Below are 24,618 nucleotides of genomic sequence, written 5' to 3'. Positions count from 1 at the left end.
GAGGCATCGGCTCCCAATTCTGCACCCCCACCTGTGTGACCAGGGCAGGTTAACAGGCCGTTACCAGAAGTGTTCATGAATACTACAGAGGTGCAGCCTCCAGGTCATTGAGCTGAGCACAGTGAGGACACTGCTGGTGGCAGCGGGACAGCAGGCTCACCTGAGTCAATGCTGTAATGGCTTCAGGTGAAGGATGGTGAAGAGCATTTGGTATATACCTGAGAATGTGCAACTTAATACTGCAGAAGGACTCCAAACTATCACACAGCCACTCGACAGTAAACCTGTGTCCATGGTCTGACCACCCTCACGGTACAGAAATGCCTCTTTGCAGAGTACCTGTCATCTCTTACACCTAATTTAGCTGGCCCAGTTTTGGGCACCGTACTTGATTATAAAATTATTATGTTTTTAAGTCACAAACAAGTGTTAAGCTTTTGATTACCTCTTCGTATTTGTTATAATCTCTCCAGAGCTGTTCTATGTTAATCATTGGATTCACACATCCGCGCTGATACACCCTACGGACAGCTGTTATCCTCTGGTTTTCTGCATAAGATCCTACAGCTTCTCTAAATAACGGGGAGAGAGATTAATGTCAGCTGTAACAGACCATAGCCAGTATGAATGTCAACATATTAACTTACCAACAACAACAACAACGAAGAAACAAATCTTTCAAGGTACTTACACGCCCTTCAAAAAATTGATGTAATCCACCCAGATCTATGCAAGAAAAAGATATCACATAGAATGAAATCAGTTGTTAACTGTATTTGATATCGACTTAGAAATAAGATGTGTTTTCATAGAAGAAACGTACCTGGTATGACATGATTTCCATGCCAATCTTATCCAGAGCAAAATCATATGCCTGAGCCATTTTTTCTCTGAGGAAAAGAACAGACCACAAAGACCAATTCTTCAGTATTTTGAACAACTCTTTATTCTGCATTTTTTTGTGCAACAAAGTCTAAGCAAAACTTGAGGAACGAAAAGCATCGCCCACCAGGTGAGAGCAAAACTTTGCATGGGGACATCTTTCAATTCTGCATTTGGATTTTTGTTTAAGAGAAAGTTGTTGGCATTTATTGGTGGTAATGCAGCATATTAACAGTCTCCCGAGACCCCAGCCTCCAAACTGCAGAAGGAAGTGAAGATAGAAGATAACTGCTGCCTACAGGTTCCTAGATGGCAACTGTACTCGTTGCTTCCTTTCCTCTCACAATAACTCCCAAACCTTGTACTTCTCTACCAACATCAAACCCAGGGCAATGAGGAGTAGCTCCACATGTGGAACCCAGCCAGAATCTTCCATGACATCTCCCACCCACCTCAAAATCAAAGCGGTTTTCCCCACATTGAAGGCGTTCAGAGCATTTTTTCCCTGCCCAAATTCCAATTAGAAAATAACTTTTACTCTTCCACTATATTTTGCTCCCTTTACTCAAATATTTTTTGTTATTTCCCCACTTTGTGTTATCATCACGTGTTATCACTTTATGTTATCATTATTTTCCATGTTATCAGGAAAAATAAAGGACAGTTAAATGGGAAAATAGATCCGGGGTGGAAGGGGAAAATACTTGTTTAAAATTATTTCAGAACAGGCTTCTAAAGGTTAAAAAAATCTATTTATTCTCATTAGTGGGTCAGTGAGCATCTGGACCATTGTAGGATCACGATTGTAGGATTACTGTATATAATATACACGATTGTAGGGATTATGGTGGGCTGGGAGAGAAACAGTTCCTAGAGTGCTGAAAGGTACTGATACTTCTTGAAAGCTCAAGCAGGAAGAATAGTGTTGGACTGTCCAGGGGATAATAAATGAGCAAAGAATAAGAGATGAAAATTAACAGACCCCCAGATTTTGACACCTTGATTTCTTTTTAAATGCTCATTAGAGCATTACTTCCCAAGCTTACTCTAATCAATGATTCATTTCTACTATTCAAACGTAGCACCTCAACTGGAAGCAATGTGCAACACTGTGGAGACCCTAAACAGGGCAGAGAAGGAGGGGGAGCACAGAGAACACCACGACTGAGGAAGAGGCATATTTCAGGTTAGCCCAAGCACCAGTCTTAGGTGCAGGGGGATGCACGGCTGCCCCAGCTGCTGTCCCACCTCTCCCCCCAGACCCAGACCAAGAAGTAATTTCACTCAGCAATCTCAATTAAAGACACTTTAAAGAAGGTGTTTCCAAAATGCAGATTATCCAGCATTACCCACAAACCCCACTCTACCACCAAGTCTCCCAGCAGGTTTGGCACACACAGGCTTCTCCCACCCCCCTCATTCAAAATTAAGTGAAGATTCATATAACACGAATAATTCAGAGCAACGCTGTCAACTTACTTGTAACTAGGCAGCTTCCCCTTGGTTTCACGTACATAGGAAAGGTAACATTTCCATAAATCAATGTGTAAAACCTTCATAAGGCATCGCTGAAATAACTGTTCAATACATCAAGAAGACGTGATCAGGATTCCAAAAAATATTAAGCTTCTACTTTTAACACTATGCACTATGAAATAAAGCCTTTCCTTTTATAATTGAAATCTGTATTAAACAATACGGCAAAATACTCGTCCTTTGACAAAAGCACCTTTATGCTACGCAAAGAAACTGGAGAGAATTAAGCAGAGATTCCTCTGCTAACTTACTAATTAGTTTGCTTACAACAAAGTCTATGCTACTGATACTTCTTATCTGTATTAGGCAATAGCACATTCAATGGCAGCTCTCCTCCTTTTCAATCTGCGTTAGCCGAATCAGAACCCATTTGTTCTTGCTATAGTTATATGGTGTATATGAACAGGACTCACCTTTTCCACTTTGTCATAATTTTTTGCTTTAATCTACAGGGAAGCAGAAAAAAACAAATCACTTAGAAACTATTTCAGAACGGCAGGAATATATTCTGCATACAGTATTAAGCATTCCAGTTTGGCTGTCAAAACTAATTAATTTCTACCGTTACATTATATTGCAAAAACACAATTAAGTACATAAAAAATAGGTACCTAGCTTGGCTTTTTCAGAACGTTCTTGTATTTAATGTTTGACATCCATTAGGGCCAAAATCCAGGTGTGAGTAGGCAAAGCTGCTTTCCTGTGCCCAGCTGTGGACACTCAGATGCAACCCCTTATTTTGGGGGACTTTGTTGTCTGAAGTGCACATACTGACTTAGGTACCAAAGCCTCCAGAACGAGATTTAGTAAAGGCCCATTAAAATACCATATTTACTTGAAGTAAGAGCTTAACTCATTTTATATTTGAATGCTTATTTCTCCAAGTGAACCAAAGCCCTCACATCTTAGCACTAAGGCAGATGACACCAAACAGGGCACAGGCCAAGACAGCCCCTAAGGAGCAGACTTCACTGCACACAGGACACAGGGAAGTGTGAGACACATGGGGAGCACACCCACACACAGCTCTCCATGTGCCTCTATTAGATCCAGTTTTGCCAATGGGCACTCTGTGCACACTCTGAGGAAACAAGAAAATCCACACAGCCTATAAAAGACACTTAATCTGCTTTGAAAGAAAGATCCCTTCACAAAATGAGGACTTCCTATGTTGCACTGCATATCTTTAAGCACCAAAATGCCCTTTATATTCCATTGCCCCTTGCTTACTCTGGTGGGCAGCAGGAGGACAGTGGCCTCTGGCAGCCTCCCATTCTCCTGCACCATGGGATTAAGCTACTGCGATATGATTTGCATTGTAAAACATAAGAGAAATTGTAATGGGAGCTTTAGGAAACATGGACAACAGGAGGCCTACAGCCAATATCTGCAGCACAGCACAACACAGATCCTGCCTGGGCTGATGCCTCCTCAGCTTCTCTGCTCTCTTGCTGGAGCCCTGGATCCCCAGACCCCTTAACACCGGTTCCCCACATCTCTCACTCTTGAACAAGATCAACTAAAAAAGAGGGAATTGAAGAGATTCTTGCTGACCTCGTGCCAGCAGCACTTTCAAACCAGAGCAGCGTCTTGTCTGGGTTTGAATGATTTCACAAAGGCCCAGCTCGCAGGGATTTAAACCTCATTACCTCACACAGGTTTCACAAACTTTTTCTGCAAGCTATTTGGCTTTGCGGTAGCTGATTATAGCAGTGACAGACTACATTGCTCTGCAATAGCATGACTTGAAGCCAGGAGGTGAGTTAATGGGCATCCACACACAGGCACACTTCTGCCTTCTCACGGCTTCTTGTGAGAACAGCACCGCACTTCGGACTGACCTCAGCAACTTTAAGGCACCAGATAAGCACAGAGCAACCCCACTCCATTGTTTACCAAAGCATTTCATTAGCACGTGGCAGCACCGTCACTGAGCACCACGAGATGGAGCAGAAGGAAAACCTGCCAACCAGATCACACCAGCAACCACAGAACTGACACCTCAAGACCTTGGAAATGTTTTGCAACAAAAAATTCAGTGTTCTCTACTTGTGTGTGACTCAAAGAACAAAGCATTTTCCACATGGGTTACCTGATATATGAAAAGCTATTCCCCCCGCCTTGGACTTCAAGCCAGTGTTAGATATTTGTTACTCATTTCAGAACGCACTCTGTCCTTCCCAACTATGAACTTCATAAACTTTCAAGGGGAAAATTCCATCCGTAAATGACATCATGCTTCACTATTTTGAGACTTACGAAGGTGTATGCACCATGTAAAGCTGAGGAAAGCAGGATGCTTTGGTAATCCAGAGACTTAAGACCATTTGCAGCCACCTAACAACACATCACACAAGACTAAACACGTTTGCTGGTTTTATTTAACCTTCTTAATGCTTCACGGCTTTCACCAAGCTCCTAAGAAATGAAGGGTAGCATGTGGTCCTTATGGGCCAGCACAGCTTCTGCCACAGCACTCATTTTCTACAGACCTTGGGCTATTTCTGTATTTCAAATCCCTGCCCTTTTCCAGCGCCTATTCTCTGAAGCAAAAATTGATATTCTCAAGCAGAAGACGCAATGTCTCCTTGCTGCTGGTCTCCAGCTGAACTTGCAGTTTTCTATACTTCTATTATATTTACAAAGACAAGAAACCCGGCTACTTCCAAATCTGGGAACTGGAAACAGACGTTGCAGAATCACAGACTGGCTGTGGTTAGGAGGGAGCTCTGGAGATCACCTGGTCCTCCTGCCCTGCTCAGCAGGGACACCCCATGCAGGTTGCCCATGACCACATCCAGAGGCTTCTGAGCATCTCTAAACACATCGTCCACCTTAGTTTACACCTTGGTTTGAATTTCACACACAGACGGACCTTTAGGACTACGACTTACCTCTAGTTCCTTACAAAAAATAATGGCCTCTTAGTTCTGCAGTGAGGACTCTGCTCATATTAATCGTTTGGAAAACAAACTATTGGGCACCACTGCCAAAATCCCAGCCAGAGGCTGCACAGAAAGAATATGTCATCGCAACCAGCCTTAAAACACAGTTCTGTGCATAACTGCGTTAGATGATTTTTTAGTAGGAGAGCAGTTCTCAATTACAGACACCCATTTACTCAGCACCTCATTTCTGATGTCACACACATTTCTCTTTTCTCAGTCTGGATTAGGAAAATGAAGAAGCAACTTCTCAAGCGTTTTTTCTCTTCCTTCACACCTACTTCATTCTACAGCTGTCCTTCCACTTTAATTCTTTGTGTTTTTAATGCCCTTTGAAACAATTCTCATTCCTTCAGGCCCTGGACGTACTTTCAGATTTCCATTCGTGCTTCAATACTAAACTCAACTCATGTTCTTAACTGCACTGTTTGCAGTCATGCCCTAATTTAGGAGCTGCAAACGAAATCCTGACCAAGAGAAAGACAGGCCTACGTTATCACTACGGTTACTTCTATTTAAGATTTCTAAGAGAAATGCTGATTCATAATTCCTTCTTGCTCAGCCCATTTCCCCCCTTCTCCTTATCATCTTTTGCATTTAACAGCTTCATATGGTCATTCTGCGATCCTACCCATTACAGTCAGGTGAAGTCACTGCGTATCATCCACATCGCTCTCCATGTTCTAAAACCTGCCCATAAAACTCCAGAAGCCAACTGACATACACAGCTTAACTAGCAGAGCCACGACCTCATACCTGCATGAGTTTCATACTGTCTGCTCAGCAACACTTGAGAAAACAAGGACTTGCCTTATGTGTTTCAGTAACAGCAGCTAACCTGATGCTTCTAATCAACATAACGTGAGCCAATGCAGTGTTCTTTCCTAGTTTGGTCTGTATTTTACTGTAGGCCACTTTCATTCTCAGAAGGTTAACATGAACAGATCTATCAGTCTCCTTATAATGCATTCAGCTCCTCATGGAGCAGCAGTGCTTTTTTTTCACCTAGTTTGCATTCTACAAATTGATAGGGCTCAATGACAAAACGTCCCGAGATAAAGACCCAGTGCCTTATCTATTGGCTGGATCATTGAAGTTATAAATATTGAATTACATAGTAAGCATAAAACCAACATATTTGGCCCACAGACCACATGATCAAGTTAATATTGGAGAATAGCGATCACACACAAGTAAAGCACTGCATTAACTAACGCAGGCAGCTGCCTTGATCAAAATCCTTTGTACATCTTAGACAAACAGAAGGAATTTCTCCACTTTCTCCTTTCTGAGAATACACACTGTTATGAAAAGTGACATACAGTGTTCAAAAAGGGAATGTCTCTATTTGAAGTCAATTAATGATCATAATGCTTAGCACACAGACAACGCCTTTCTAGTGTATTCATGCTCTCCCTCCACTTAAACTCAGTGCTATGAAAGCTTTTCATGTGGTTCCTTCTCCCTCCCTCCTTACACCTCAACTGAGGTGTTCTTAAAAACGCTCTGTGCAGCTGCTGTAAGATTAAAGCCTATTTAAGCCAATTGTATAACTGTCTTTACAGATTCATTGCCCCGCTCCTACTTGATATTCATCAGCACCGGATTAGCAGAGAAGGGCTGCTCTGACTTCCAGCTTCAGTCAAATGAAAACGTCGTGTTCTAACAGACATTCAACCCACAGCCAGGTAGGTGAACATACAGTTTATTTCACAAGGAAGATGAGGTGTGAAAGCCCATTATAAAAGCAGGACAGACACTTGTGGCCCACACAGTCTGGCAAAACAGACAGATAAAATACAACTGACATCACAGCTTCCACTGATCACAGAGAACAAATACCAGACGCTGGTGACATATATTCAAGCTAAACGTGCTGCCCACACAAGAATAGAATGAAACACCTTCTAAGGTATTTCAAATCCAAACTTGATGGTAAGTTTAAATGGCGTAATCTGTAGTTTGCCCATAAACAAGAACGGCATGAATCAAAATAGATACAAATAGGCACAAGCATTAATGCATGTTTTTACAGAGAATCCACTTAAAAGACTTACATAATCAGCTGACACAAAATCTTTGCTGAGGGAAGCCGAAGGACTTATTAGAATGAGCTGACTGCAAGCCAACAACTTGCAACTTCTGAATGTAAGGCTACCTACAGCAGAAGCCCTACACACAGAAACTGCATTATTCAGCTCACAGAACTCTTCAGTATGTCTTGATCCAGTAAGGAACTGAAAGGAATATTTGCACGGATAAATGCCTCGACTTATCAAAGAAAGGTTAATCTTGACTCCTAGGCTAGAACAAAAAACCTGCTTACTGATCAGCAAAGGAGGTGCTACTTTTATGTACACCAGTACAGAACAAAGAAATACAAGTGGGCCAGAGAGCCCTCTGAAGTTTCATATCAGTAATGAAATGTTAGGTATTAATCCTCTACTTTTTGTTGTTTTCCCACAATGAAAAGTGAGTTTACTTCTCCACCCTGGCACCAAGGGGTGGCCATACATTAGTGGACATACTCTACTAAGCTGCTGTTTAAGACAGCAGAAACACAGTCAGTTCAATATTCCTACCCCTCAAACTGAGCAGACAGATGCATTGCTATATTGATAAAGACTTGATAGAAAATGCTTTCAGGTTGGATTTGCATTAAAGAATACAAAATATCTGCCAGTTTCAAGCACTGAATTAAAAAAATAGTATAAAATGTCAGTTGACTTCTTGACTTCTTGACTTCTTAAATGAAACCATGGTAGGTTCTCCTTTGTTTTATTTGGCTGGTTTAAACTGAGATGGCAGGAATGGCATCTGATCTCACCTAAGCATACAGAGCCACAGAAACACCAAAGTACCAGCATCTGTAGAGGTGACATGTAATGAACACGGTAGCTTAAGCGATCACCCTTATCACTGACAGAAGATATTTGACTAAGTAAAATACAGGGCACCTCAACAAAAACATAAGGTAAACTATCCAAACTGAGAAGACAGAGCTCAAAGGCAGGCACAGTTCTAAGAGAAGGAGGTGAATTTCCTCTCACTCAAACCTTAGTGTCACAGAAGATGGCACTTGCAATTATTTTTGGTGTATATATCACGGATGTCTGTGGATCAGCTGACACTTGAGCAGAAAACTCACTGTGAGTATAGATTGTAGCAGAAAACTACTTGCATAGCTTAAAAAAAACCAGGATTTAGGCAGCAAACAACCCTGCAGACTGATTGGATTTCTACAACTCCTGCAAAATGAGCAATAAACATCACAGAACACCTTCCTGGTGGGAAAATGAACTTCAGGAACATCAAAACTAAGAGAAAAGAAACTTACCTCCGTCTGCTCTTAGTGCAATAAATACTTCTGCTCAATTAAACTGCCCATCAACTGTACTGTCCCACACTACTTCCTTCTTAATAGCCGTTTTCTAACACAGAAAAAACGTGGTATCATTTTATAACACTAACACTGTCAGATTTACAAGAAATGCAAAGCATAGAACAGCATTTAGTTACAGCTAAACGTTGGAGAAAAGGAATTTCAACCTTCCTCAGCAAACGCTACAATCGGTTTCTTGCTCTCGTTTGCCACCATTGGAATTCTACCAAGGGCAAACACAGTGGGATACTCTAAGACTTCAAACAACTACTCATACTGCCCATCTCATGTATTCTTGTGCTGCATTTCAGTGTTTAAACACACTAATAGCATTTCATAGTATTTCCCTGAGGAACACCAGCCAGGGGGTGGCAATAACCAACACTTACCAGGACCTCAATGCCTTTCCTTGTTTTGGAAGGGACCAGGGACACACTTTAAAATGTGTTGGTTTGCATCCACGCATTCTTTCAGTTAACTAGAGAACAAAAAGTCGCCTGTTGGGAACCAAAGTACAGGGCACTTATATAACAAAAGAGCAGCTAGTAAGGCTGGCATGTATTTGTACTTGTGAAGATTCATGCCAGTATAAGAACAGTCCATTTGAAACTTGACATTCTGTCGTACAAATTGTACTTTCTTTCCATTACTTTGTATATAATTTGCTCAAGAAAGGTTAACCTGAATCCTGAACTATTTGTACCACACACTGCACAGCACAGGCTGCTAACTGCACACCTATTCCAAATACAACACGATTAGTCTCCCCAGCAGCCACGCAGATGCAGGAGCATAATTAAATGCTGTTAAGAGCACTAGACTTCTGCAATATGGAGGATGTAGGTAGGTTTGTCACGGATTAGTTTGGGAATTAAAATATAACTAATATATTATTCAATTTCTGTGCAGTCTTCCCTCCCCTCCCCCCGGCTTCTGACCCATTGGAAACAGAAGCGTGCTTCTTAAATTCCAATTAAACCTCAATTGTCCAATGACAGCTTCTTCATAAGGATTCTTGGGACTTCCTTGTCACCTGCAGGGTGTGCTGTAAGGGCACACTGCGTGACACTTCCTATTGCAATAAGTGATAGAGGTCACAATTGTTAGAGCAAATACGCTTCTAACTCTCCTCACTAAAAGCACAGCAAAACGTTCTTTTGATAAACAGGGAGAGAAAGAGGAAGGATAACGCTCAGCTGCAATTTCAAGACCAAAAAAGTAAAGCAGAAAAAGCAGCTCAATTTTTCCCACTCATTTCCATAGCGCACCAAGTCATGTGGTCACACTCCATGTCTGGAGTTGCATAACATATAAACATACAGACTTCTGAAATTCTAAGTATATTCAACTTTTTATTTTTAAGTAACAGATCAACAGACTTTAAAGCATGTACCAGTTCCTTTCTGGTTTCACGCTTATTTCTTGTTTTCTGTTTCACAAGCTAATGCAAACCATAGGGGATATGAAGAGAGCAAACTGTCCCCATTACTAAATCTTATGAAGTCATATTATAAAAACCAAACAAGGTAAGATGGCTGATCCATCACCACACAACTGAACTTCTAAAATCAGCTGATTCAGAGGAAAGTTTGAATTAATTCATCATGTTAAAGCCTATACAAATTAGATATACCCATAAGCTCCATAACTACCATGCTGAAGCACAGCAAGGGTGAAAGCTTAAATAAAATCAGCACAATCCCCCATCAACTCTAGCTTTCCTCCCTTTGGTGAAAGCTGAGCATGTTTCAGCTGTGAAGGTTTTCAGCCTGGCTGCAAAGCCTTTGGTTATGGGATCTACTACAGCCCATTTCTTATTCTGTGAGCAGTAACGTACTCACCAGAACGTGTGAAAACTAGTATTAGCATGTGGGTCAGAGGACTTACTGCAGTGTACTTCCAAGAGAACGGACCTAAAGCCCAGTACAGTGCTCACACTTTGGGTTAGAAGTGGGCCCTTTTGGTCAGTCTCGTATCTAAATGCACTAAGACTGATCTATCAGTATTATTAAGAACTGTCCACAAACTAAATAAGAACATCTTTCTACTCAAAACGCCCACCCTCAGACTGAGATATTTCCAACAGCACAGTTCCAATGATCTCTGCAAACATTCCCATTGTAATAACATCTGTTATTACAAAATGACAATTAAACCTCAATGTGAATCAGATTCTAATCACTTCAAGAGCTTAAGGAGAAAAAACAACGCACGCTCCAAGAACATGTACTACGAGCACACAGGAACGTGGCAATTAATGACTTGCCTTCACAGAAGTTGACAGTTATGAGAAGCCACTACATTTCATTGCGGCAGTGACTCAAAGCCTTTTCACAGCCTGCAAAGACATTCTGAAACAAATAAAAGACAAGCACTATCTTAGGCCACACCATTATGAGATAAGGTTTAACAGAGAGTGTTCTCACAGCCATTGGGCTTCTCAAAATCCAAAGACAGACCAACAGGTAACTCAGCCAGCTGACTGCTGGAAGAGCTGTAGGAAGGAAAGCAGAATTACGATAGACTACTTCAAATGACGCTTCCTTCATCAATTAAGATGAAAATAACCCATCTGTAGCTAACACGGTCCATAGGAAAGCTCCGTATTTACTGTAGGTTCTTTTGGATTGACATAAGAAAACAGCCAATGTTTGTGCCTGACCTGACATGCACACTGCCCCCGCAGCCCAAAAACATGAGTGGAAGAATAAGCACGACCTCAAAAAGAAAGAAGGCACACAATAAGAAAAGTTTTCACTGTCTTCATTGCATTTAAAAGTGAGATTTCAAAAGTGTTGTGAAAAAGTGTTTTTATACAACTAGTATTGCTGATAAAGATGTTTCCATCACCCCAACTTGAAAGAATACGACAGAACAGGAAGCAGTCCATGTTTATTCACGTGAGAACGGCAACACACTACGTATAGCAGAGGGTTCATAGTCATCTCTTCATCAGGTATCTCTCCCTCTTCAGATATTAAAACTCCTAACACTTCCCCCATTATGTTATTTTCGTGTTCAAATACAGAAATATTGTAAATAAAAAACTCCCTACTACTGGACCACATGTCATCTGAAACTACAGATATCAGCTATGTGTGTAGCTTTGACATTACTTACATAACTTGTAGGACCACGGCAACTAAGCAAGGTATACATGCCTGTAATTACATTTTGAATAGAAAAGACAGAAAAGAAGCTGCATGTGATTTCTAGTACGAGTCTACAATAATCACACAGACAGAACAACATTTATTAACAGGAATGGAACAAGTCCACACACGGATAAGAAAAGATCATAAATACAGTTGTAAAAAAGTCTCAGACTGAAGTAGTCAAGAACGTGCAATATGGATGTTTGCACAGAGCACCTGTACAACAGTTCCTCAGAATTGGAAGTTTACGATAAGAAACGTAGTAAAATAGTGGAGGCAGAGAGCTGGAAGGGGGTGGCACGGCTTATAATGCGTATATCTTCCATTAAGAAGTTCACTAAGATTGGCTAGGGATATATACAATCCTTTCAATTTCAAGTACCACTAAAAAACCTCAGCCAAGAAATCTATTTTACTTTGACTTCTGATCGCTCCAACTTCATCCTGACAGAGGTCAGTTCCCATTTATCCCCAAGGAGAAGTATATTGATACGCATAAGTAACAACATTTTTTTCTGAACTTGGAAACAAATTAAAGCAAAACGGGGGAAGAAAAAGCTTTGAAGAAACACAAACATTTTAAACGAAAACAATCATTTTTCTAAATGGTTTTATTTACATTTTTCATATACAAGTACGTTAAATGATACATTCTGACTAGTATCCACACCAGTGCGAATTACACGAATTAAAGATACTGATGTATTGCATATGATGAAATGCAAAACAAATCAACCCTAAGCCTTGGTCCCACCGTCTGAACCATCATACAGCATCTTGTTTTCTTACTCATCTAAAATTCCAAGTGTTCATATCAGATAGAAGTTATCTGAACAAATAAATCTAGTTTCATTTCTTTAGAACATGCAGTAACACAGGAGTCTTATTTGGAAGAAAAAAAAAAAGTGCAGAACAAAAAGTACATATCAACAGCCAAACACTTGACATGCATGCTACTAGCGTTGTATTTATTGGTTCTAGTTGGGGGTGGGGGATATTTGTCAGAACTGTTTTGTGCTTCTGATTTTTTAAATCTTTAATTATAGCAACCTTTCGACATCTACTAACAACAGTTCAAAGTGACCAAGATATCATAAGGTATGTTCAACAACAGAAAAGGTAAGAAAGTGTGGTCTGTGGTCTGAAGCATTCAGGACAATTACAGATTAAAGTTTCCCCGTAACCTGACAGGAACTAAAAATTCATAGAAAGCATTGCAAGTATGTGAACATGGTTTAATAAGTGTGCTTTGAAAAGATCTGTGATTTCACAAGGAAAACTCGAGGTAAAAAAGACAAGTGTCAAATGCTTGTTGAGAAACTACTGAAATACCTACAGCACCAGTGAAGTGAAAGCGAAAGGCATTATCAGATCTTTCTGCATCTAAAAGATGGGTCAAACAGTCAAAGAGACAGAAGAAACAGCAATAGACAGCTGGGCCTACAGAATCATAGGGTGTATTTATAACAGAATTTATTGTTATTATTTACATTTGTGCAGCACCTTTTAGCCAGATGCCAAAAGCACTTTAATCGTGTAAAATAAGCCTCACAACAACCCTGTGAGGTAGGTAGGTATTGCTGTTTTAATCATGGTAAAACCGGTTAAATAACTTACCCAGGAAGTCAGAGCAAATCAGCAGAGCAGGCTAGCATCCAGATCATGGGAGCTATAAGTTTAACATTACAGCACATATGGGAGACTTATGTGACCCTTGTTAAAACCGTGAAAGAGGCACTGAGATGTGAATTGATTCAAGTTTTCTGTAATTAGGTTTTTATGGAAAAGGTATCAAGAGAAAAATGTGCTTTGAGCAACTAGAGAAAACAGCCTGAGTATCAAGAGTAACATCACTGCTCTAATTCCTCCATTGTAGGAGATACTAAGTACAGTAGCAGGCTAACTACTTTTACTTGCCAAAGTGAATAAAAATAGACTACTTGGTTTAATCCACTAAAACAAACTATTCTCACAAGTGTTACAGGCTATGACCTCTAAACACTGTGGCCTGGCAGACTTTTTATCCAGCTCTCCTATTTCTGATATTTAAATAAGCAGATGCAGGACACAGAAGTGATAAGAAATAGTCTCAGAACCAAAATTTCTTTTTGACCAACTTGAACTGATAATATCATAGCTTCTATGAGCAAACTGTCAAAGCACACCTTCCCCAGTTCATCTCCAAGTCTGACTGTCTGCCAAACAGACATAAGAGAGAACAGAGTACTTAAGTCAGAGCTTGCCATATCAAATGGAAACACAAAGTATTCAGTTACTTCAGCAAGGTCTGTGTACATCGATGGCAATAATTCAGATGATATACTAAGTGCTGAGTACTGCTTTACAACCCGTTTCACTAGGAAACCAAGCCACATGGAAAAAGAAAGAAGACAGCAAGTAACAAACACTGTCATAAAAAGAAGTAACCACAGCAGTAAGGTCTGCACTTAGAAGTTTAGTATCACATAATAAACCAGCATATGCAAGACAAGGTTTTGTTCACGTGGCTTACAAACAGCAATTTCTACCCAAAGGGTTGGGAGCAACTAAAAAGATCACATTCCTCAAGACAGGCAAAGGGAAATTTAGAGATTTCTAAAAATTTTGTAGAGAAAATATGCTAAAGGGCTCCATTTTTTTTTCCCCACAAGGCCACAATCATAACCTTCACCCAGCACCCAGTAATAGAACATCACTATGTAATGGTATTTATCTCAGGCTTAGGTAGTTCGGTGGACAAAACTCTCCAGTTAAAGACAACACGCTGGGAAACAGCTCCCACTTTCCTCTCTCCTTTTCTCTGTGACGCAAAGAGGAACTAAGTTATCATGTTCAAGAGGAAAGCGATATGTTTGTTTTGACACCAGGAAAGATGTAGCTCACAGATAACTGAAGATTTAGCGATTTCCAGATTTAAATAGCCACGACAGTAAAAGCCAATCAAAAGCAATGCTAAACAAAGATGTACCACAAGCCAACTTTCCCAGCTCAAGGCTGCAAAGAGACGTATTCAAGGGAAACTTGACAGCAGAACACTAAGATTCCCAAGGAAATACAGCTCTGGGGAAGAACACTCCCTGTATATTTTAAAGCTGCAATTAAAGCATCAAGATAATTTCTCCAGCTATCTCCAGCGAACTTACAAAGTTTAATTTACATTCACACCATTAAAAGAATGCTTGAGAAAATACATTGTTCTATATTTACTTCAACAGTACTGGACATACACAGCTTTAACGCTGAAAACAGTGCACAATTATGGGATTCCCCTCCCCCTTGAAGAGAAGAATTTGGAAATAGGAAGTTATTTCATCTTAAAGCTATAAATGGTTGGATATACGGAGAAAGGCAGCTATAAGCATGTTGCTTATCAGTTACATCAGTAACTGAGTTCTGAGAGAAGCTACTAGAACCACTACAGTTGAAAACTGAAGTTTTAATTGGAGTTCAACAAAAATCTCCTCATTAGTTAAGTTTCTGAACAGTAACTCCTTCCATTTCTTTCAGATTGAGCCCTTTCCAAGTGCAACCTTTACCAAAACTCCGCCGGTCACTTTTATCCATTTCTTTTTCCTTTGTAACAGAATAATATATTCTATTTTTCTTGTATTTTGAGTGTAGTTGTAGACAGATACACATGCACACAAGCATGAGGCAGTGATCTTAATGCCAACTGCCTCTTGCTCAAGTTTACCTTGTTTTATGCGGTTAACACATGAGCTGGATAGAAGCTTATCTTCATTCCTTGAAGAAGCACTTAAGAATTATATCCTGGAACGCTTAAGCCTTGTCACCATTTGTATCTGAACACAGTACTGATTATAAATTAGTTAGAATGACTAATGGTAATGTCTGCCCTTCAGTCTCAGATTGTGGTTCAAGACAATGACTCAGACAAGAAACCTCACACTGGTAACAGTACTTTCTGATGACAGATTTACAATGTAGCACGGACTTTCTGAGGTGGTCTTATTCACCTCTTAGTCTTAAATCCCACAGAAATCTGGTAAAGTTTCATGTAATCCTCAAACTAAGTTAAGATTCTAAAGGCTAAACTCCGTAGCAAATTATGCAGGGTACAAGAGGCTAACAGATAAAGATGTAGGGCCCTAAAAGGAGAAATCCACATCTGGATGTGTTAGTGCATTCACAATCTCTCAAATATGTCCAGTCACCGACACCCCGCTAAGCACAGACGACTAGAAACAAAATAGTGCAAGTTCAAGGGTATTTCATTAGGTACATCCATCATTTAGGTTGCACTACTACATCTGGCTATAAACTGTAACGTACAACTTTGTTACATTCCCATAACCCCAATTTGATTTCAGAAGCTTCAAAAATGTACTGCCAGGATACACTCGGATATGTAATTTAATGGGAAATAAGACAGGACACCTATACCATGCAGTTTTGCCACTCATCGCCGATTACCAATCTTCATGTGAAACAGAATAAATACCTCAGTTTTTAATCTATGAAACCCAGGATCCCACCACTACAGTGTAGCAGGTAGAAGACTTGACACAAGAGAAATGTGCAGCTAAAAGATGCCCATAAAAAGTATGTGTATTGGTAAAAAATAAAAACTATATATATATATCAGTTACAGGAAACTAAAAAAAATAGCCACATTAGAGTGGATTTTGCAGCACATGGCTCTGTTCACACGCTCAGTGCACTCAGAGGGAACACAAATGCTGCTGTTTTACATAAGTAAATAATCCCAACTTTGCTGGGGTCTCTAGAAGCTCATGAGTTGTACTAACACATTTTCCCATCCATTCCAGAACTCAGCATCCATCCCACACCCTCCCTGAACACATGACTCATAGAAATAGTCAGTTCTCTATGGAAGAAAAGATGTTAAAAGATCCAAGCATCCACAGAAAGCCATTCAAATAAGTTTGTACGTATGAATAAAAAAAAGTCCTCTAAATAAATGACACGGGAGGCAATAAATTGACACGACAAGTAAAGAAAAGGCTAAAGCACTCCAATACCATTGAAACTGTTTTAATGTTGTTGCAATTCCATAATGCAACAATCATCAACTCAGAAAAGACCCAAATACTTTAGAATTCATTTTAATTACTCCTTTGTACCTATTTTACAAAATAAATGCAAGGTATACTTAAAACCCCACCTTCCCCTAGGTTTTATGTGCCTGTCCTTATTTATGCATATGAGAGTGTAAACTTAAATCCCCACTAAATGTTCTATAAGAAAGAATGTTAAAATATTAACCTCTGCTTCAATGTACAGTTTCCAGAATCTGCCAGAACTGGGGAACTGGGCAACAAGGCGTTCATAGGTCTTCCGTGCTTTGTCTATAGGTTGATTCTAAAAATTGAAAATCAAAACAGCATTTACAATATTATTACTTATGTAAATGAATATGCTGATTTTACTCCAGAACCAAATAGTGTGAGTGGACCATAGATAAGGAAATGTAATCCTATGTCACTAAACCTGTGCCTCTCGAATGAGAATGCTCCAAGCGTCAAGGTCATATGGATTCTCTTCTAGTTTCTTTTCAGCTTTCTTCACTTTTTCTGGTACATATTCAGCAGCCTAGAAAAATTAAAGAGAAGACATAAGAGATCACAGGGAGAGTTTCTCAAATACAATCCCAGCTACAAGATCAAGCTAATGACAGCATTCACACAGCGTAATGTTCCAGATAGCAGGATCTGTGCTGTAAAAGCAGGTCGCATCAGTAAGATAACACACTTTTGCTAGATTTAATAGTTAAATGAAAATAAATTACCCATGATGATCCCATTCACGTAAGCTTTACATGCATGGTTGTTACAAGCATAAGTTGCATGAATTTTGCATAAAATAGGAAATAATAACATTTTAATCTGCACCCCAGAAAAGCTATTTACTTTCTGAACCTGACTCATTTTCAAGTAGGCATTAGCAGTCCCAAATCACATAATTTGTTTGTCCTAAGGAGTACTAATAGGAAGCATTTATTGTATTACTATACTAATAGGAAGCATTTATTGCATTACTATAAGGCCCTTCTTGAAAAAATGTACAATTCCATATTTACAGTTGCGATGCACCATTCTGAATTGTATGTGAGAGGGTGATTGATTGCTGTACAGAATAATTGAAACAAAGTCAGTTTTAAGATTGATTTCGTATAAATCAATTCTTAATATAGAAATGCTGGATCTAGATCAATATATAGCTGTGACAATTAAAAAGGTGGCATGCAGGACAACTGACACTCTTCTCTATCATAGGTTTCACTGTACGCTTAACTAAAGAAGGAGTCTGTACACGAAGGCCATTACTATTCTCAATTCAGCTTCTCTTGAAGCCCCCAGTTTTCAGGTTGCTGCTAACAAAACGAGCAAACAGAAACAGGCTCCATTAACAACTGAAGTATCTTTTGAAACACAGGGTCGTGTTCTGTAGTGACTTTTAAATCAAAAAGAGTAGGAAAAAAAGCATTGTAGTCATTTCAGCTGCTTCATAGTAGCAGTTCAGCTGTACTACAGTAAATCCGTCCGTGTGACACACACTCAGCTGACAGCACAGTGAAACACTCGAGCTTCCTGCAAGTCAAGCAGCAAATGTAAGGCAATAATATCAAAAAGGCCAAAATAAGTGAAGCCAGTGCAAAAATAGCTACAGACACAATGCATAGTCCTACATTAGTTTTGTTTGTTTGAAACAGGACACCTAATTCATGTAAGAAATGTAAGAAAACCTTCAGACTTGGTTGACAAACAAAGACTGACTACCTAAATCTGTAACTATTCACTTGAGATCAGCACATACAGTTATCAGGCAGCTTTTAAAACAAACCAAAGGAAAAATACAGGAGCGCTGCAGAACTGACAGATGAAATACAATTGGGGTTTTGAGCTGGACTGTTTTGTATTGCTCACATCTAACGTCTCAAGTAAGAAAACACCCACCCTCTCAAGGGCAGCCAGTCCTCCCTGTAGATTATAAAACACTGATACTTTATCAGACCCATCCGTGTTTCAGAGGGGCAAAGTGCGCTGCAGAGAAACCAGTGCTCTGCTTATATCTCAATCGAAACAAGATCATCTCCCCTATGAAGACAGGCTGAAAGAGCTGGGCTTGTTCAGCCTGTAGCAAAGAAGGCTGTAGAGTGACCTCATTGCAGCCTTCCAATACCTCAAGGGAACCTACAAACAGGAGGCGAGTCAACTCTTTACAAGGGTAGATAATAGCAGGAAAAGGGGAAATGGTCTTATGTTGAAGGAGGGAAGATTTAGGTTGGATGTCAGGGGGAAGTTCTTTACTATGAGTGGTGAGGTGCTGGAAGCTGCCCAGAGAGGCTGTTCAAGCCTAGGGCCCCATCCCTGGAGGTGTTCAAGGTCAGGCTGGATGGGGCCCTGGGCTGCCTGGTCCAGTATTAACTGGGGAGATTGGTGGTCTTGCCTGTGGCAGAGGGGGCTGGAGTTTCACGTTCCTTGAGGTCCCTACCAATCCAGGCCATTCTGTGATCCTGTAATTCACACATAATCACTCCTAAGACATTGGAGAAATCAGTGCTTAGGCTTTTCAGGCTGGACTACATTGCCAGGGCATGCTAGTAAATGCATGTGTTCAGTGACACATCAAATCTATGAGGACTGATACTGCCTGTAAGGCAAACAGTGAAGGGAGCTGAAACCTTCAACCTAAACATTAACACGGTGCTTAGAGTTGCTGTTAATCAGTTTAGGAGCCTGTCACTTTCATCATGTACTTGGAAGCTCACTATTTGCACAACAGTCACCATCCAACAGCATAAACACCTAAATCACAGGGTGCTGCTCACTGTCACCATCCTGCCCCTACATAAGCACTTTTGGTTCCTTCCTCTGGTTACAACACAGAGTTGCCTCACTCTAAAACAAGTCTGTTCAGTGAGTTCAATCAGCACACACACACAGTTAGGAAAGCAGGAAATTACGAGACTTGAGTTCTAACTTAAATCCTACCATCCTACCACCACCCCCCTAACCCCCCCTTGATAAATACGTGCAGCAAACATCCCATGTGATTGGTCTCCTATCTCACAAACAATCCTCTGAAGGTCACTGAATTATTTTAGCACTCACAGTTTGTAAGTGTTTGTATTCACAACACCTAGTCTGACTCATGGCTTTTACTGTACACAACTAAATGGCCACGGATTCTTAGTTTCAAAGATATCAAGACCAGCAAAATCAGTTAACTGCAGAAAAGCCACCTCTGAATTCATAAATGTCATGTTCAAGTCAGAGGGAATAAGAACACAAGAAACAGAATGAACTTCTAACATTTACTCCAATCTCTTTCTCAACTCCTTCAATGAGAACTTCAGTTCATACCTTACTACTAAAGGTAACAGTTCAGACTTTCCCCCGGCCTCTAAGAATGAACCCATGACTCCAAAGCACATTGCACAATATACAAACACCTCTTTCAAACCTTCACACAACATAATGCGTCCAATTGTTTAAAGCATCCTGCTTCCACAAGGGGGGATTTCTGCAGCAAAAGGAAGATCTCTTTCAACAGCTGTTTCACCTGTGAAGTGTTTTGTTTAAGATGCTGAAAGACTGCAACTTATTGTGCAATGGGATCTCCTACAAACGAGACATACAGGCTGCTGCGCACAAAAAGAAAGCAGCTGCAACACAGCTGTATCAGTCAATTAATAGGATTAATTAATCAGGATTAATATCTGGAAGGAGTTCAGTGTTCAATGTTGGAGGTTTTGACTATTTGCTGCAGTTGAGCACAGCTCAGCCTGTAACACAGCCAATGAATCCAACTTCAAATGCATTAACACACAACTTAGCAAGCATTGCTGCTTTTTCTGTTGGGTTACTTTACAGTTTGATAGCCCAAGTTGGTTCCTCAAAGTTTAGCTGCAGTTATATGTATACAGAGCAAGTTTGTAATTATCTTCCCTTACACATCCAGTACTTCAGTACCTGCAGTTACACCACTGACAGCCACTCAGCACAGAATAAGTCCCCAGCTGGACTCTTATTCTCTGCTCTAGAATCACACTATGTGCCAATCACCTTCTGCAAGTGCAGAAACTGCACTGCTTATCCTTAGTTCAACAAACAGCAGTGACAGCAGAAAGGAGGATATTACTCATAGACAAGACTTAAATCTGGTTTTTCTTCTTTTTAATTCTATTTAATTCCACTGTGAATGCAATTTTAGAAGAGTTTTTGCCCTTTAACGGTGGGTCACTAATAGCAAACGTAACTCAGTAAATTACTCCCATAATTATTAAACGAATACCTGTACATGTAAGCCCCCACAAACATAACCCAGGCTGTTTTATATCTCTGTACTAATCAGAGCTTTAGAATAAGAACTACTGTTCTTTCCTTCCTGAAACTATTTCCCAGACGTCAGCATTTATTTTTCACTTTCATTTCTTCTTTATATATCTGAAAACATCTGCATAACCGAGTCCAAAGTCTCCCTCCATCCATCCTTATGTTCTATTTACAAGCAGTCCCTACAGTAACAGTAACCCCAGTTACGTATTATATAAAATAACATGCTCATACAGGGGTCTGATTTTTTTCCCAAATGGCCTCTCTTGTAATGTCCAACCCACCCCATATATATATAATATATAATAACCTATATATATATATATATATATATAACCTACATATATATAATATATATATAATATATAATAATAACCTTTTGCCTTCAGTATCGTGCTCACCAATGATACACCTTGATAAAATAATTAACTATCTTAGCACTTATTACTGTGCTTTGATTTGAAGACCTCATATAGCGCACTGTACCAGACATGAAGTGTAATGAGAGACGAGTAGAAAAGGCCAGAAAACACCAGGAATAAAGCTGAGCAGCACTTGATGCTGCTTTACAGGTCTTTCCTACAGACACAGAGCCAACGCTGCCATTTCTTTTCCACAGTTGGAGCAGGCTTATACACAATAACCTGCATCACAGACTGAGGCATCTTGCAGTTACAGGAAACCTTTACTGCTTCTTTCAGGCCTTAGAAATGAAAATGCAAAATGAAATCAGATACATGATGGCCCAGACAAACATAGAAACACTTAGTTTCTCATAGCTAACATACTCTTTTCAACCCTGACAGATGAAGAGACTGAAAACAGCTTGTCAAATAAAAGGAGGGAATTTTATGGCAAACAGTAACAGCCTCTCAGTCTATAGAATGTGAATTTCTAGGATATAGATGTTTGGTGCTCTGGAAACACAATTGGAGACCAATTGTGTCTGGATAAACACCTTGTAGACCTCACCAGGAGTTTAACAGAGACCGAAGAGATTTTAAGACCTGACAACTAACCCCATCTGTTTCTGCAGAAATTACTTTGGGTCCAACACGACAAACGGTGCTAAAATGGAAACTAGTCTGACTCCAAAGGTAGTTCACACAATGGTGGTGGCTGCACCATATTCCCTATCCCACACCCTCCTTCCCTTCTCTTCCAGACTAGCAATGCAAGCAGACAGCCTCCATTACACAGCTTACATGTTGCTTAACAGTGCCTTAGTTCAGCCTGAAGGCAGTGAAAACATGTTTCAGCTGCACCACACCTCTGAAACTCCAGAAGGGCCTTTAACCTTACAATATCTACACCCAACACTCTGCTCTGTTCTTCCTTCCTGCACAGCCATAATTTGGTGCTCGTAAGAGACAGCACGGCAATATGTCTCACTTGGCCCCTTTTGGAAATGCTCTCCAAACCTAAGGCCTGGAAAGCAAGATGCAGACATGCCTGTGTCAGTGAGAGCACTAACAGTTATTTAACTTCATCATATACTAACGTGCACAACCAGTGCACAATACAGATGAAGGTTGCTCAGGGATGTGATTTAGCAGTGGGTTGTTAGCTAGGGTAGTGTGGTTAAGTTGTGGTTGGACTCCATGATCTTTAAGGTCTTTCCCAACCTGGGCAATTCTATGATTCTAAGGTTAATGTATAGTCACCCCTTAAACTGATATATGACTGCCAATAATAACAGCACTCAAAAAACCCAGAACCTGGTCAGAGATGCAATAAAGAAAGCCCTACAGAATGCCAGATGCACACCAACCTCTGCCTAATTTCAGCTTCTCACATAAAGGTTCCATTTCAAGCCATAAGAATGTTGTGTATGCAAGGTCAGAGAGACCTCCAGACAGCACTAGGTTGTGATATCTACCAGCTGCAATGTGGGTTAAGAGGGCAAGGCACAGCTGCCCCACTCTCAGCCCCCTGTTGTTCCTTTCCCAACAGAAGCACTGTGTAAAGACCACAGTTAGATCAACATTTACTGCCCTAAATCACAACCAGATGGTTGTTAACCTGCAATGGGGAGCCTCCACGGTACCACTGCTCTAAACATCAATACAAAATGATAACCTTATTTTAACACTGGGAATAAGAAACTCAGATCTGCCAGGGTGAGAATAATAATATTGCAGAGGACAACGTCATGAAACTGAAATAAACTGATGGAAGGAGCTGACTGGAACAAGGTCTGGGATCCTCCAGGAGAACAGAATACAGAGGCCTTCATTATGAGCATGGTATAGAAACCAAGATTCAGCTGAACCCACAAAAGCTTCATTTATGTACTTCAATACAAGCTATTAAACTTCATGCCCTATATGTGCCATAATAATTAGCCATTTTTTGAATGCTAAGGCCCTCTATGACATGGCCCCACATTACTACGCTTCAAAATACCTTCCAGAACACCTCTCACTTCAGTACACGCAGTCCATCTTCAGCATAAGAAGTCTTTCCTCACAAAAGAAAGTAAAGCCTTAAGGCAGCGCTGACTTGCTTTTTAAGCAAAAAAAGTAACATATTACATGTTCCAGAAAGGAGCATAGTGCTTTAATTGAGTTTTAATTACACAATTATCTGTCAGTGTCAACTGAACAAACAAACAAGACTACTCACTGCAGCGGGGAGCTTAAATGTGAGATTTATTACACATCAGGATCATCTTATTGTAACTTATTCTTCCTGTGCTGAAGTAAACCTATCTGAAGGACCTGGCACCTGAATGTATTTATTGATCTGAGCAGCCCTGAGCATACAGGACAGTAATTTAAAGCATAGTTTTCTAATAAGAAAATGACTATATTACATTCTGAATGCTTCCCTCCAGGAGAGCCGGATCTCACAAAGAATTTACACACCACCCTTCTGCCACGCAGGCCCCCACACAAACCTATTTAATAGTCTTTATCCTAAAAGACCTTCTAACGAAGCGAGTATTAAGTCAGCAGCTAAAATTTAAGCATTTTAGTGGGCTATGTGGGCGCTTCACAGCATGGTCACCACTTCTCCCTCAGCTGGGAACCTCCACGTGTATCCCATTGCCCCAACTAATGGGAATTACAGCTAAAAGATCTATCTGTAAGCAGGGAATATTTCATAGTAACAACATAGTTTAATATCTGACATAGAATGCTGCCTGCATCGAGGGAAAGAACGTGTGTGTTTTAGTGTATTAAGAAGCCGAAGCCAAACCCAAGTGAGGAATTACTCCCCCCTCAGAGAGAACACCACCCCACCCCACACAAAAAAAGGTTCCTTTATTACGTAAACACTTCTATAGATTCTAACTCGAAGACGTTCAAATGCTTGTAGAGGAGAACGGTATCGCTAATAAAGAAGCCCACAACCACACGTTAAACGAGATGGGGAGAGAAAGAGAGCCAGGGCCT

The 24,618-nt window shown here is 40.3% G+C and overlaps 1 protein-coding gene across 2 annotated transcripts in view; it reads right to left on the bottom strand.

The window, feature by feature from the left end:
* Window positions 1-24,618, bottom strand: part of CSTF3 (cleavage stimulation factor subunit 3) — a 35,235-nt gene that overhangs the window by 10,246 nt on the left and 371 nt on the right. Inside the window, exons 2-8 of one of the 2 annotated variants that reach the window (XM_015863475.3) lie at window positions 17,373-17,474; window positions 17,148-17,243; window positions 2,832-2,864; window positions 2,362-2,459; window positions 824-890; window positions 692-726; window positions 446-572 (exon numbers count right to left, since the gene is read on the bottom strand). In XM_015863475.3, the coding sequence (XP_015718961.2) occupies window positions 446-572; window positions 692-726; window positions 824-890; window positions 2,362-2,459; window positions 2,832-2,864; window positions 17,148-17,243; window positions 17,373-17,474 (558 nt within the window). The remainder of the gene's footprint in view (window positions 1-445; window positions 573-691; window positions 727-823; window positions 891-2,361; window positions 2,460-2,831; window positions 2,865-17,147; window positions 17,244-17,372; window positions 17,475-24,618) is intronic. The other variant, XM_085549915.1, reaches the window with a different exon arrangement.

This window comes from Coturnix japonica, chromosome 5 (genome assembly GCF_054131305.1).
Source record: "Coturnix japonica strain WE chromosome 5, WE-NBRP24, whole genome shotgun sequence".
Lineage (NCBI taxonomy): Eukaryota > Metazoa > Chordata > Aves > Galliformes > Phasianidae > Coturnix > Coturnix japonica.
The sequence above is the reverse complement of the archived record's forward strand: the minus strand, read 5'-3'. Positions and strand labels throughout refer to the sequence as shown.